The sequence below is a fragment of the Narcine bancroftii genome, chromosome 2 (genome assembly GCF_036971445.1).
Source record: "Narcine bancroftii isolate sNarBan1 chromosome 2, sNarBan1.hap1, whole genome shotgun sequence".
Lineage (NCBI taxonomy): Eukaryota > Metazoa > Chordata > Chondrichthyes > Torpediniformes > Narcinidae > Narcine > Narcine bancroftii.
The window spans coordinates 67,569,187-67,584,216 of NC_091470.1; the positions used below are offsets into that span (position 1 = coordinate 67,569,187).

The window sequence follows — 15,030 nt, forward strand, 5'->3', positions numbered from 1 at the left end:
ACACTCTTTCATATCTTGATGAAGGGCTCAAGCCAGAAACGTTGGTTATGTATTTTTACCTTTGCTACATAAAGGACACAATTTTACCAGCTGAATTTCTCCAGCATTTTGTGTTTTTACTCCACAGATTTTCCACCTATTGGCTGAAGAAATTCTCCACATCTGTTCTAAGCTGACACCCATCAATCCTGAAGCTGTGCCTTGTCCTAGACCCTCCCACCATGGGAGACAACCTCTCTACAACTACTTTAAACATCCCTTTCCACATTTGAAATATTTCAGAGCTCCTCCCTCTTTCTCCTAAATTCCAGAGTACAGGCCAAGCTGTCAAATGTTACTCATGTGACAACCCTTTTATTCCCAGAATCATCCCGTGAACCTCCTCTGAACCCTCTCCAACATCTGCACATCCTTTCTTAAATGAAGAGCCCAAAACTGCTCACAATATTCCAAGAAAGGTCTCACCAGGGCCTTTTAAAGCTTCAATATTACATCCCATTCAATATTTACAGTAACCTTACTTGGCACTTTATATTTTTTAAAAACTAAAAATCTATAGCCGGAGATAAACCATGCCCAGCTTAATAAACAAAGCTGCAACAATGGCAACTACACAAAACACATAAAATGAATCTGTGATTCATTAAGTCATTTATGGTAATTCATTTGACTACATTTTCCAACAAGATCCACTGTATCCACACAAATTAAACCCAATGCCCAGATGATCTACTTTCTATTCTCATCTGTCACTTACTTCTAGGTTTATCTGCAATTATCTAGCATCCTTACTAGATTCTCCAGTAGAAAAGTAAGAGTGATTGGTTGGAGAAAATTTTTTTGCTAATGAATGTAGCAAGAGGTTTCTTCAGGAGCCTTCTCTGCTAAGAATGCACCTGCAGAAGCTGAAGCAGATCTGTGAATTGCCATTCAGGTGGCAGCGCTAAAAGTGCAGCTCTGGCCATCTGAAAGGGACAGCTGCACGGGAGGCGTCTCAGAGTACACTCCGGCTCCTGACCTTTGGGCTGTCAGGGTTGGGGCGGCCAGCGCGGGCTGTCCCCATACTGATCACACTTATGAGGGACAGATTAATTTGTTGCTTTCCAATGCAGGCACCAAACACCAAATGTTTGTTGATAATCTGCCCATAGCCACGAAAACACTTGAGTGCTCAGAAAGGAATCAGACCAGCAGAGAGCTTGAACTAGCAGAGGCATCAGGAGAAATATATAACCACAAAGGTCTCGGTGGTGCAGAACAATTTACACATGAACCAGTTAGCAAAAGACATGAGGGTGGCAAATAAAAACCCGCCAGCCACCCCACAGCGTTGGGACTGATAGAGGGCTGTGGGGAGAGCATGGGGCAGTGGGATCAGTGTGGGGACCAACACGGGACTATGGGGAGAGAGCAGAGCAGTGGGATCAGTGTGGGACTGACATGGGGCTAGTTCAATTAGGGTAATGTTTGGTGCAGACATTGTGGGCAAACAGGCTGTTCCTGTGCTGTACTTTTATTAGTTTTAGATATTCATTATATTTGGTGTTTGCATTTCCCTCTGACAAACTCCCTGGGTTTTTATTTGCCACCCTCATGTCTTGTGTGGTTATATATTTCTCCTGATGCCTCTGCTAGTTCAAACTCTCTGCTGGTCTGATTCCTCTTGGAGCACCCAAGGTTTGATGTGGCTATGGGCAGATTATCAAACATTTGGTGCCTGCATTGGAAAGCCACAAATTAATCTTTCCCTCATAAGTGGGATCAGTATGGGGACAGCCATCGCCAGCTGCCCCAGCCCCGACAGCCCACGTCGGGGGAGCAGTGGAAGCGGGCTGTCAGGTGCTCGCCAGCTGATTGTCATCCCCTCAACAGCTGCTTTCAGGCAGCTGCATTCAGGTGCCAAGGCGGACCACTGTGCTGCGGCGATTATCCTTCTTAGAGGAGGGTTACAAAGATCACCACTCAGGCACCTCCTGCGCTTTCAAGTGGCCTCCTGATAGCCGCATATGGGCATAATATATGGCTTTACATCGGGGGATTTTGGCCACCAAAACATGCCTAATGTCTGGTTATTAAAGATACAATTAATTATTAGCTATAATTAAAGCCATAATTCTTCAAAGTTTTTGTTATTTTGATGATGGAAAGCGGCAGGAGCCGGAAAGCGGCAGGAGCCCGAAAGCGGCAGGAGCCCGAAAGCGGCAGGAGCCCGAAAGCGGCAGGAGCCCGAAAGCGGCAGGAGCCCGAAAGCGGCAGGAGCCCGAAAGCGGCAGGAGCCCGAAAGCGGCAGGAGCCCGAAAGCGGCAGGAGCCCGAAAGCGGCAGGAGCCCGAAAGCGGCAGGAGCCCGAAAGCGGCAGGAGCCCGAAAGCGGCAGGAGCCCGAAAGCGGCAGGAGCCCGAAAGCGGCAGGAGCCCGAAAGCGGCAGGAGCCCGAAAGCGGCAGGAGCCCGAAAGCGGCAGGAGCCCGAAAGCGGCAGGAGCCCGAAAGCGGCAGGAGCCCGAAAGCGGCAGGAGCCCGAAAGCGGCAGGAGCCCGAAAGCGGCAGGAGCCCGAAAGCGGCAGGAGCCCGAAAGCGGCAGGAGCCCGAAAGCGGCAGGAGCCCGAAAGCGGCAGGAGCCCGAAAGCGGCAGGAGCCCGAAAGCGGCAGGAGCCCGAAAGCGGCAGGAGCCCGAAAGCGGCAGGAGCCCGAAAGCGGCAGGAGCCCGAAAGCGGCAGGAGCCCGAAAGCGGCAGGAGCCCGAAAGCGGCAGGAGCCCGAAAGCGGCAGGAGCCCGAAAGCGGCAGGAGCCCGAAAGCGGCAGGAGCCCGAAAGCGGCAGGAGCCCGAAAGCGGCAGGAGCCCGAAAGCGGCAGGAGCCCGAAAGCGGCAGGAGCCCGAAAGCGGCAGGAGCCCGAAAGCGGCAGGAGCCCGAAAGCGGCAGGAGCCCGAAAGCGGCAGGAGCCCGAAAGCGGCAGGAGCCCGAAAGCGGCAGGAGCCCGAAAGCGGCAGGAGCCCGAAAGCGGCAGGAGCCCGAAAGCGGCAGGAGCCCGAAAGCGGCAGGAGCCCGAAAGCGGCAGGAGCCCGAAAGCGGCAGGAGCCCGAAAGCGGCAGGAGCCCGAAAGCGGCAGGAGCCCGAAAGCGGCAGGAGCCCGAAAGCGGCAGGAGCCCGAAAGCGGCAGGAGCCCGAAAGCGGCAGGAGCCCGAAAGCGGCAGGAGCCCGAAAGCGGCAGGAGCCCGAAAGCGGCAGGAGCCCGAAAGCGGCAGGAGCCCGAAAGCGGCAGGAGCCCGAAAGCGGCAGGAGCCCGAAAGCGGCAGGAGCCCGAAAGCGGCAGGAGCCCGAAAGCGGCAGGAGCCCGAAAGCGGCAGGAGCCCGAAAGCGGCAGGAGCCCGAAAGCGGCAGGAGCCCGAAAGCGGCAGGAGCCCGAAAGCGGCAGGAGCCCGAAAGCGGCAGGAGCCCGAAAGCGGCAGGAGCCCGAAAGCGGCAGGAGCCCGAAAGCGGCAGGAGCCCGAAAGCGGCAGGAGCCCGAAAGCGGCAGGAGCCCGAAAGCGGCAGGAGCCCGAAAGCGGCAGGAGCCCGAAAGCGGCAGGAGCCCGAAAGCGGCAGGAGCCCGAAAGCGGCAGGAGCCCGAAAGCGGCAGGAGCCCGAAAGCGGCAGGAGCCCGAAAGCGGCAGGAGCCCGAAAGCGGCAGGAGCCCGAAAGCGGCAGGAGCCCGAAAGCGGCAGGAGCCCGAAAGCGGCAGGAGCCCGAAAGCGGCAGGAGCCCGAAAGCGGCAGGAGCCCGAAAGCGGCAGGAGCCCGAAAGCGGCAGGAGCCCGAAAGCGGCAGGAGCCCGAAAGCGGCAGGAGCCCGAAAGCGGCAGGAGCCCGAAAGCGGCAGGAGCCCGAAAGCGGCAGGAGCCCGAAAGCGGCAGGAGCCCGAAAGCGGCAGGAGCCCGAAAGCGGCAGGAGCCCGAAAGCGGCAGGAGCCCGAAAGCGGCAGGAGCCCGAAAGCGGCAGGAGCCCGAAAGCGGCAGGAGCCCGAAAGCGGCAGGAGCCCGAAAGCGGCAGGAGCCCGAAAGCGGCAGGAGCCCGAAAGCGGCAGGAGCCCGAAAGCGGCAGGAGCCCGAAAGCGGCAGGAGCCCGAAAGCGGCAGGAGCCCGAAAGCGGCAGGAGCCCGAAAGCGGCAGGAGCCCGAAAGCGGCAGGAGCCCGAAAGCGGCAGGAGCCCGAAAGCGGCAGGAGCCCGAAAGCGGCAGGAGCCCGAAAGCGGCAGGAGCCCGAAAGCGGCAGGAGCCCGAAAGCGGCAGGAGCCCGAAAGCGGCAGGAGCCCGAAAGCGGCAGGAGCCCGAAAGCGGCAGGAGCCCGAAAGCGGCAGGAGCCCGAAAGCGGCAGGAGCCCGAAAGCGGCAGGAGCCCGAAAGCGGCAGGAGCCCGAAAGCGGCAGGAGCCCGAAAGCGGCAGGAGCCCGAAAGCGGCAGGAGCCCGAAAGCGGCAGGAGCCCGAAAGCGGCAGGAGCCCGAAAGCGGCAGGAGCCCGAAAGTGGCAGGAGCCCGAAAGCGGCAGGAGCCCGAAAGCGAGTAGTGCAAATAATATGATAACTTTATAATAAAATTGCAAAGAGATTCAAATTTGGTGGCTGAAATGGCCAACACCGGGAGCATTGTTTTAAGGTGTTTGGGAATAAGAACAGGACAAAAGCCAAGTCTTTTAGAGTGGTAGGTACATGGAATGCACAGCCAGCAACAGTGGTCGAGGCAGGTAAAATAAGGATCTTTTAAGAGACTATTGGATATTGCAAAAAACAGAGAAAAATGGAAGATTATACAGAAAGGTCATTTTAAGCAGGTGATAGAGTGAGTTATTATGGAGGCACAACACTGTGGGCCAAAGAGCCTATAATACTGACCTGTAGATTTCTATGTTCTAACACCATAAGCAAATGATTTGAGTCATAACAACAATCTCTCTCAATTTAGTAAAATTTGCATCTGAAACAGGTAACTTGTGTACAAACCAAAGATGTAAAGGATACAAGATATATTTATGAAGGTGTGGCAGAAGACAAGTTAATAATTATTTACCTGCGCCGTTCTTCTGCTTTTTCTGACCAGATTTTCTTTTAAAACTCAACATTTCTGGAGGAGTCGGTTGTTTGGTAACTGGGAGTGGCTCATTTTTTTTTGCAGTACGTTTCAATCCTTCCAACTCCCTACCCAAAGATTCATCAGACACCGGTCTTGATATTTTCTTATCTTTTTTCTTTCTTTCTTTTACTCCAGTTGGAATTTCAACGAGAGGTGATGCAATGTTAATTGGCGGTTCTTCATTGGGCATCAACGCATCCACCAATTCAGAGTCTCGAATTGCACTCTCTGAATCAGATTCATGCATGTTTCCATTTGTGTTTTCTTTCTTTTTGTTCTTTTTCTTTTCACTTTTCTTCTTGTCAATCTTTGCTGAAACAGGTTTGGCATCACGCTTTTGTTTAGCAAGTATTTCATCATATGAAGTTTCCTTCATAAACAGCCAGAAGAACATGAAAATTATGGCAATGACCACTGCTGGAATAATAAGGAGGAGATACTGGGACTCGTAAAATTCCATGGCTTCTTGCTAGGTCTGGTGTAGTAATATCTATAAAGAGAAGTTACCAAAACAAGAAAAAAAATTAATTCTTGTAAGATTTACATAGCTCTTTGAAATACAAAAGTGATTTAAGACATCCTTCTGACTCCCATCACTACTCAGATCTTCAACACTGTGTGGTTATGATGTAGTGAAGTAAATATTTGAGAACCAGGAATAAAAAAAGAAAATAATTGAAATATTCTGCAGGTCAGGTAGCATTTGCAGAAGAGTTAATAATTCAAATCAAATGATTTTTCACAAGACCCCAAAACAATGACTGTTCTTCTCTTCACACATCACATGAGCTATCAAACCTGCTGAATATTCACAATGTTTGTTTTTTGCTTCAGAACTCTTGCACCAACTATTATTTTTCTTTTTGATTTGAGAACACAGAGCAAAATCCTAGTTTTTTTTAAACTCACGTGCATCAAACAGCATTAAAAATGTTGCTTCAAAAATTTCTTGCTTCAAGCACACAGGAACCTATTTTTAGATGTTTGCTTATTATATTATGACTGGTTAGGAATTACACTTGCTGAATAAATAGATCAGAAAATTTGAAAAAAACTACACTGCAGATTTACTTAACCTCTGAAAAGGCAAAACTATTTTATGACTACATTGATACGTACAACTACTCATCATCTTGCTTTTTTTTTACAGCATGCGTCATTGCACATATCTGTCACACGATCTATAGAGTGGTAAAGAAAATACATTTCTAGAGTGGTAGAAAGTTTAATTTATTTCCATAACATTTTAATAAAAATCCCCAGAGAAATTTTGCACAATAATTCACAGATAAGTTCCCAAATTTAATAAATGCATCCATAAGAATTAAATAATAGTCAGATGGCACGATTCTTCTGAAATGAGAAGGTATTTAAATGAGAAATATTTGCTTTTGATTTGATGGCATCACTGCAAATGCTTGATTGAACTGTGATCAAAGTTGTGATCAAAAGTGTGAGGAAAGGTACAGTGGAAGCCTGATTTAACACAAACCCAGACATAACACAATCAGCCAGTGGACCCCTTTCTCTCTCTCTTCCCCCCACCCCCCCAACTCTTTCCAGAACTGAAAATGCTTCCAGATCAGAATGGAACACACCATTAGAAGACAAAAAGCTTTTTCAGTGAAAGATAAGCTTCACGCACTTGACATGATCAAGAATAAAACTCAAACAAGGGAAAAACCAGATTGGACCAGATTAGAGCTAGATAAAATAGGGGAGAAGGTACCTGAACATATACTATATAAGTGGGATGAAACGCTAGTGCAATATGGGAATTCACCAGTACTGCACCATCTGCTCAACATTTGGAAGATTCACGTAGAAAGGAAAAAAACAAATTATCAACTACCAAAATTAATATTGACGCAAAATCAACTAATCCCCTTCACAATAGATAACCTTTCCTTTAGAGAATGGGAGAGAAGAGGGATCAAAAGAATAGAAAATCGTTTTTCGGGAAATAAATTATTATCTTTTGAACAAATGAAGTGTAAATATGGTATAACTCACGGTACAATGTTTGCATACTACCAACTGAAAACCTACTTGAAGGACAAATTGGGAAGCAGGCTGAGGTTACCAGGAGGAAGCAATTTTGACTATGTGATTACAGACACAATGATAATTAAAAGATTTATAACAAACATGTACATCAAACTGCAAGAGAAAGAGAACGAGGAAATAAGCTGTAAACCCAAACAAAAGTGGGAACAAGATCTAAACATAAAGATAAAAAATGAAACATGGGAAAAGCTATGCTCTGGAACTATGAGAAATACAATAAACATGAGGTTATGCATGATACAATATAATTGGTTACACAGGCTATACACCATGCCTCAAAAGTTAAATAAATGGGACCCAACAGTATCAGATAGATGTTTTTGCTTCAAGAAGGAAACAGGAACAACAGTACATGCAATTTGGGCATGTGAGAAAGTGGAAAAGTTTTGGGAAGATCTAAACCAGGTATTAAATAAAATCACAAAAAGCAACATACCAAAAAATCCAGAGATCTTTCTTCTAAGTAATATAAGAAGTAAAGAACTTGGCCTCAATTTGGATGGAGCACAAAAAAGATTTATTATGATAGCCTTAGCTGTAGCAACAAAATGTATTATGTCAACCTGGAAATCAGAAGAGAGCCTGAGAATACAGCAATGGTACATAGAAATGAAAAAAGGTATTCCATTGGAAAAAATAACATAAGAAATAACATCACAGTATTCGAACAAATTTGGGAACCGTACATGGAACACAACAAAGAAGTCCTACTGCGGACCTCCACCACCTAAATGACAGAAGGAGAAGAAGACGAAATGAACTGACCCAGTATGTAAAAGTAGATGACACAATTTTCTTGTTTATTTTCATTGTGCGATGACATTGTTTAATGATTTAATGTATCATATATGTTGAACGTTGAGTGGGTGGGGAGGGGGGGTGAAGGAGGGAGGGAAGGGGAAAAAATGTATATTTAAGAGGGAAATGTTTATGTGTATTTTGGTCAATATGGTTCATAGTGTGAAAAATAAAAAAAATTTTAAAAAAAGAATAAAACTCAAATTGCACACAACCTCGGCATACTTGAATCAACACTTTGTAGCTAGAAATCTCAGGAAGTTACACGCGTCACTTTGGAAAGTTGAGGAAGAGGTGGGACTAAAGGCCAAACGTATGAAGGCAGCTAAAGATGTCAACCTCAATGACTCTTTGTACGAGTGGTTCATTCAACCACGCTCAGTAAGCCTTCCAAATTCCAGACCTATTCTCAAAGCTCAAGCCAAGAAGTTTGACCAGCTGATCAATGGAGAAACATCATAGTTCAAAGCTAGCAATGTATGGCTAGATCGGTTTATACACCGTCATGGAATTTCTCAAGTGTTAGCGTCTGGAGAAATTCGTTCACTGACAGTGCTTCTGCCAGCGAATACTGGGCAGAACTAAAAACTCTCTGAGAAGAAGGTGGCTACATTGCCAAATTGCAGCACCCAGATAGCCCTCCTGGGACCCAGGAGAGATTACTGGGCTGTGTGTGTCTCTTTCACCTTTCAAATAGCAGCCTAACCTATCTGTTAAATCGCCAACCAGTCAATACAAGGGGAAATCTGCCACTGTGATGGCGTGATGAGTGAGTGTCACACAGCCACAGAGAATCCTCTGTTCCCAGAGTTCTTTCTGTTTTAAGTTCCAGGGCAACTCGGTGAGCCATTTCCCCTTTCAAATAAGCAAAGAATGACACCTGGGAAAGTTTTACTGGGTTCCCTGACCACCTCCGAGGTAGGTCTGGGTCCCAGGTGGATTTTTAATGGGCTTGCCTGGTTCGGCCTTTTCAAATAGCCATGTACCTGGGTCTTCAACCTAGTAAACTGCCCGATCAACCCCATTTTACAAGGCAATTTGAAAGGGAGCTCAAGCAGCTGAAAGTTTAGTGTTAAAAGACCCACCAACTCAGCACCAAATAATATACATGATAACATTTCATAACATTTCATTCAATTCCATTCAAAATTCCAGTCTAAAATATGCACAAGCAGTTTCAAATTCAAGATTATTGAAGTCCCATGTTTCTTTGTAGAAGTGTGCATCATTATCCCAATGCTCCAAAGAAACTGATTAGTGGCTTTACTACGATTTCTCAATTGGTTTAGACAGCTGTCACCTTTGGAGGATTATAACAATCCAAACTCTGCTTTAATATGAACAATCCTCTCGGCAATAAGCATGACATGTATTTGTATTTAATCAACTAACACTTTAAAAGGAAAAGTTGTAAAAATAGAATCTGTTAAGCTCTGCTATTTCAACCTTATTTTTTTGAATAGAGCAATGAGCTTTTAAAATGCTCCAAGACATGCCTCTTTTTTTGCCAAATCTTGTCATTCAATTAACACATTGATTAAAGTGAACTGTAATTTGTAACCATTTTCCCCAATGTATAGAGCATACAATGAAAGCAAGTATTCACTGGCAAATAAATCTTTGCCCTTAAAGTGTTATCAGACACATGCCATTCAATTTAATTCCAAATACTTCCAGCAGTGAAGAATTGCAAACATAAGCACTATAAATTATTGCCCCATCAAACACAAGGATGAAAATTGCAAGATGAAAGTCTGGAGAAAATGTTGTAGTCAATCCATTAAACAATGACTTAGACAATGCAATTTTGAGTTTGTAGAAAGATACAAGAAATGCTGCTTTTTTTTTTAAAATGACAGTTTTGTTAATCAAATCTAAAGTAGAACCTGTACATTTGGTATCTAAATTTCTTGCATTAGAGATTTGCAGCCACAGTTAAAATAAGTTTGTCAACCATGTTTTAAATATATAAATCTATCAGCTAGCATTCTAAAAATCTCTCATCTTTCCAAATTTTCCCAACTCAAGTAATTTGGGGTAGTAATTTTAAGCAACTTGCTATCTCAGGCACCACACTTGACCTGGTATTCTGAAACCAGGCCAACCTGCAAAAAAAATGAAAACTTCTTTACCAACTCTGCAATTCACCTGACACAAAGCTTTTTGTACATGACCTTTTCAGGGATTTAAGAATTCTCAGTGAGTTGAAGCATAAAGCGATTTGGGATTTAAAAGTATTCTTGTATCTATTCTAAACAGGTTTAAAATGACACTTGATTTGGATTATACAAATTGCATGGAATTCAAGGAAGTAGAACATAGCAACACTAGGTGTCCAAGTCAGTAAGGTGCAGCTAAAAGATTGACCAATCATTCTCAAACAATAAGCACTCATTTTTTTAAAATAAGTCATCAGTACTTGGTCCTTTGAAGCAAGGAAAATGCCCGACTGTAAGGGCGGAGGTTCTCCACCCTTACGTCTAGAGACTTACCTTTCTGAATGTGCCATGGCAGGGTCCGAGGTGCTGAATACAACCCTTCTCGATGAAGGATAATCAGTGAAGCGCCCAACATGAATGTACAGCCGCTGCAAGCAGCTGGTTAAGAATGGGCTGATGATGTCATCAGCCCGCGACCTATCTCCCCACTCACCCTTCTCACTCCAAGACCCCCTCAAGGCAGGGATGGTGGGAGCTGTAACAGCCTCATGGGGCTGCTCTCTGCAACTCAGAACGCGGCAGTGCAATGGCCGTCTTCCCTACCCATAATCCCCACGCACCTAGAACTGTTCTGGGAAACAGAGCGGATTCAGCTGCATGGGGGATTATGAGTAGGGAAGACGGCCATTTCTCTGCCACGTATTTATGATGGGTGACGTTACAGCATCAGTTGCCCCGCCTCCATCAGCTCCAGAAGGTGCTACGAGGCATCGTTCATCATAAATACAGCGCTGGAGCAGCCTTTTAGGGCTGCTGTATGAAAGGGAAGCTTTATGTTTTCCCTCTATGCTCATAGCTGGCCTCCAGGCAGAGGCCTGGCATGAAATGGCCTAGTGAGAAGTGGAAAGTGGGTGAGAAAAAGAGGAAAACTCAATTTCCTTTTAAACTACTGTACCAAAAAAAAAGACACAAATGGCCAATTTGTAGCTGTAATGACAAACCAGTAAGATTTAGAGATGTCATAATCTTACATTGGATTACCCAAAAATTGATAAAAGATGATCAAGATGGGATGATCAGAGACAAATTATTAATCGAAGCTTTAATAGCCCATTGAAATTGACAGCCACAAAAAAAACAGTTCACCTCTTAATCACAGAAATGTCTCTATCACAGAAATGTCTCTTTCAGGAGATCCTTACTGTGCTATTGCTCAATTAACACAATTAAGGCTCAGTGCATCTAACCAAATGAACCAAACTTGGTTTGCCACCAGACCCAAAATTAACCTCCAAGCTAGATTCCAAAATATTAGTAGGACTACATTGATTATAAATTTAGGGGGATGGGCTGATCTGTAGAAAGTAATGACTGCCAAGAAAATAATGGTGCTCCAATAGTTTTCATCATTGCTTCAATCTCTAACCAATAACTGACACAATAATCTATTGTCAATCATCAAATTGATTGGAGATGTCATGAATACTATTAAACAAATCTTAACAGTAATCTTCACACTGATGTTCAGCCAGATTTTGCCATGATAATTCAACTCCAGGTTCAATTAGTTTGGAACCATGGTTCAAATTTCAGGAGGCAAGGAGAGAATGATTGCTCTTAACATTAAGGCACTCAACGGGGTGATGTTATTCCCATTTCTTGTGTCCTGCACCAGACCACTGTTCTTGGAGTCTGCATCTCCTCGTGGCTACCGCTGAGCACACCCACTCTCACCCTGGGCACAGAGCTCCCAGTTGTAGGATTTTAACTCCAAACACCGTCAGCTCCGAAACAGGCTGTCTGTAGCACATACAGAGCCAACGACATTAGGAGCGAGCAGTTGAAATCTATATAGCAGCGCTGTGTCTCCATTCCCCACTCTCCCAGGTCCACACCAGCACTCAGTTACAGCAGCTCTAGCAGTACTGCCATTTTTTTTCTTCACTTACCCAAAGAATCCAACCCCAAAAAGTTACAACATCCTGTAGAAAATTGTCCACATCTCTGTCACTGCATTGCATGGGCAGCATAGTTAGTACTGGCAGCACAGTTAACAAAATGGGTTAGCACGACGCCATTACAGCCCCAGTGACCTGGATTTGAATTTGGCACTGTGTGCAAGGAGTTTGTACGTTCTCCCCATGTATTCATGGGTTTCATCAAGGTGCTCCAGTTTGTAGATTAATTGGTGTATTTGAGAAGCACATGCTCGTGGGCTGGAAGGACTTTGTTGTGTCTCTAAATTTAGTTAAGAGGGAATTTCAAAAACTGTTCCAAACTGTAATCTATACTTCTAAGGATGCAAAGAAAAATATTCAGAAACTTATTCCCACCTAATCTCTCATAAATCATATTTAGTAACATTTCAGTTCTTCACTGGAAGGTCAAAATACTGTCTAACAGTGGGAGTATTTTTGCCACAAGAAATCACTTGAATTCAGAGCAATTAACCAGTTAACATCAATATTAATTTTATCTTTTTCACAGACCTGTACAATAAAAATATAATAAAGTGACTAATGACAACTGAACATTCTAACTCAGTCTCTAAGATGGGAAGACAAATGATAAGAGTATCACATGGATTTTGAAGAGAAGCCTACCTGCCAATTTAAACTGGAAAGTTCTAGACAAAAGAGGCAAAGTCAGCAAAGACCATCTCACAAACACATGCGATGATCAAGTGACAATAAATTAAATCTGTAGCAGCAAGATTTAGTTCCTGAATTTTTAAAAGCATCTTGGTTTACAAAAAATTCATGCAGAAAGTGAGAATTATAAAATGTTTTTAATCAGATGATAAAAATTAAGGGGAGTTGACCTTAACTTAAAAATGGCAAATGGCACAAGAATATTTCCCTCCCTATTTTCCAGAACATTCACAAATACAGGAAAAGATAGTCTTGAGATAACTTCAATCCAGGTTCTCCACTGATACCAGAGAACACTTGCTTTTGGAGTATACAGAAGCAAATTGGTTAGAAATGAAACTCACACAGATGTGTGTGATAGGAAAGTTAAATCTTTTGCTTTAGTGCAAATATAATCTTGTGTTGAAGTATAATTTGGATAATGCCTTCTTTAATTTGTGTTGAGCCAGAGGAAAGAGGTGTAGTCCTGAAAGAGTACTTTGAATCAGTGATCACCAAGAAGGACATGGATAATGGTGAAATTAAGGAGAAGGTATATATTCCAGGGGAGGGGTGGCCAATCTTTTAACGTAGACATACAGCATGGTTACAGACCATTTTGGCCAATGAGTCCATGCTGTCCAATTAACCTACCCCCCCAACCCCCCCACCAGGTACGTACTCGTGGGCCAAAATGGCCTGTTACCATGCTAAATATATAAATTAAAAATTAAAAGGTTAGCCACCCCTGTTCTAGGGCATGTCAATATCAAGATGGTGGTCTTAGTTGCCTTGAGAAATCAAGGTGGATAAGGCCCCAGACCCAGATAGAATCTACACCAGAATACGAAGGATGGAAATTGGCAGGGGTTGACAGAGACTTCTACATTCTCTTTAGCTACAGGGGAAGACCAAGATATCTAGAAAAGAGCCATTGTTGATCCTTTGTTTTTGGTTGGTGAATGGATTTACTTGCATTTGGAAAAACATGGATTTATTAGAAACAGTCAGCTTGGCTTTGCGCAGGGTAGGTCTGCTTTAGAAATAGAACTGAGTTTTTTTTAAATGAATATGATTGATGGAGGATAGGACAATGGATGTTGTCTACATGGATTCAGTAAAGCATTTGACAAAGTCCCTCATTGTTGAATGGTCAAGAATATATCACAATCAATAAAGGTTCCATTATTGTCATGTACTACATTGAGAATGTAACCTACATGAAATTCTTCAACTTTTGTCCATCATAAGGCAGAGAATCGCCACTTTGTCTCTCCTCCAAGTATTAAGCAGTCCTGAGCCTGCTTAGTGTCCGATATCAGACAATCTCAGGCATATTCAAGCTATTCGGTGCTGTTGTATGCTGGATAGAAAATTGGCTTGGTCAAAAGGGGTGTAGTTCTTATTGGAAGTCCATGATCAGTACTGATCTGCAAGGAAAAGTACTGGGACCTACGTTGTTTGTGATGCATATTAAAGTTAGATGAAAAAATACATGGTCTGATTGGAGAACAAGAAAATTGGTAGAGGAAGTGCATGGCCATGCTAAGAAGCTAGACAGATGTGTCTTGGATAAGCTCTCCGCGAAGAGTTTTAAAAAGATGATTTAAAAGTTTAAAATTAAGATTTTTTTCATTGTGGATGAACAAAATTATCACTAAAAAGCCAAGGCAGCAAAAAACAAAATCAGAAGAGACGCCAACTCAGCCAGGAATGTTGAGTGAAAGCCCAAAAGGAGTGGTACAAGAGTGGTCTTGGAACCAACTGACCACAGCACCGTTGGACTTGGCGGTGGGGGGGGGGGTTGGTCGGCACAAGACCTGAATAGCTGAATAGAATCCTGGAGAAGATGGAGACTTTAAGCAATCGTTTCATGGGCATTGAAACCAATTAGAGATATGTAAGAAAGGATGAGTGAATTTAAAGAAATAATTGATGATGAATGAATAGGCCAAGTGGAAGATGACTTGGTGAAAATGCAAGAAAAGCTGAAAGCTTTAGAAGAAGACACGAAGAGGTGAGACTTGGATGAACAAGCTATGCTGAACAAGATCGACCATATGGAGAATTTCAGCAGGTGCATTAATGTTCAGATTATTGGTTGGAAGGAAGGGACTGAAGAGAGAGACCCAGTGAGCTTCTTTGAAACTTGGATCCCACAAGTGTTTGGAAGAAAATAAATTCAACAGAAAACTACAAAGAGAAAGGGCTCATTGGACTCTCAGAAGATCTGTCTAGCAACAACCAGTCCTGGTAAGACTTCTGAATTACCGGGAAC

The 15,030-nt window shown here is 44.2% G+C and overlaps 1 protein-coding gene across 9 annotated transcripts in view; it reads right to left on the reverse strand.

The window, feature by feature from the left end:
* ktn1 (kinectin 1) overlaps nt 1-15,030 on the reverse strand; it is a 223,205-nt gene that overhangs the window by 115,840 nt on the left and 92,335 nt on the right. For all 9 annotated transcript variants that reach the window (XM_069916952.1, XM_069916953.1, XM_069916954.1 and 6 more), the window contains one exon: nt 5,036-5,588. In XM_069916952.1, the coding sequence (XP_069773053.1) occupies nt 5,036-5,558 (523 nt within the window). In that variant the 5' untranslated portion in view covers nt 5,559-5,588. The remainder of the gene's footprint in view (nt 1-5,035; nt 5,589-15,030) is intronic.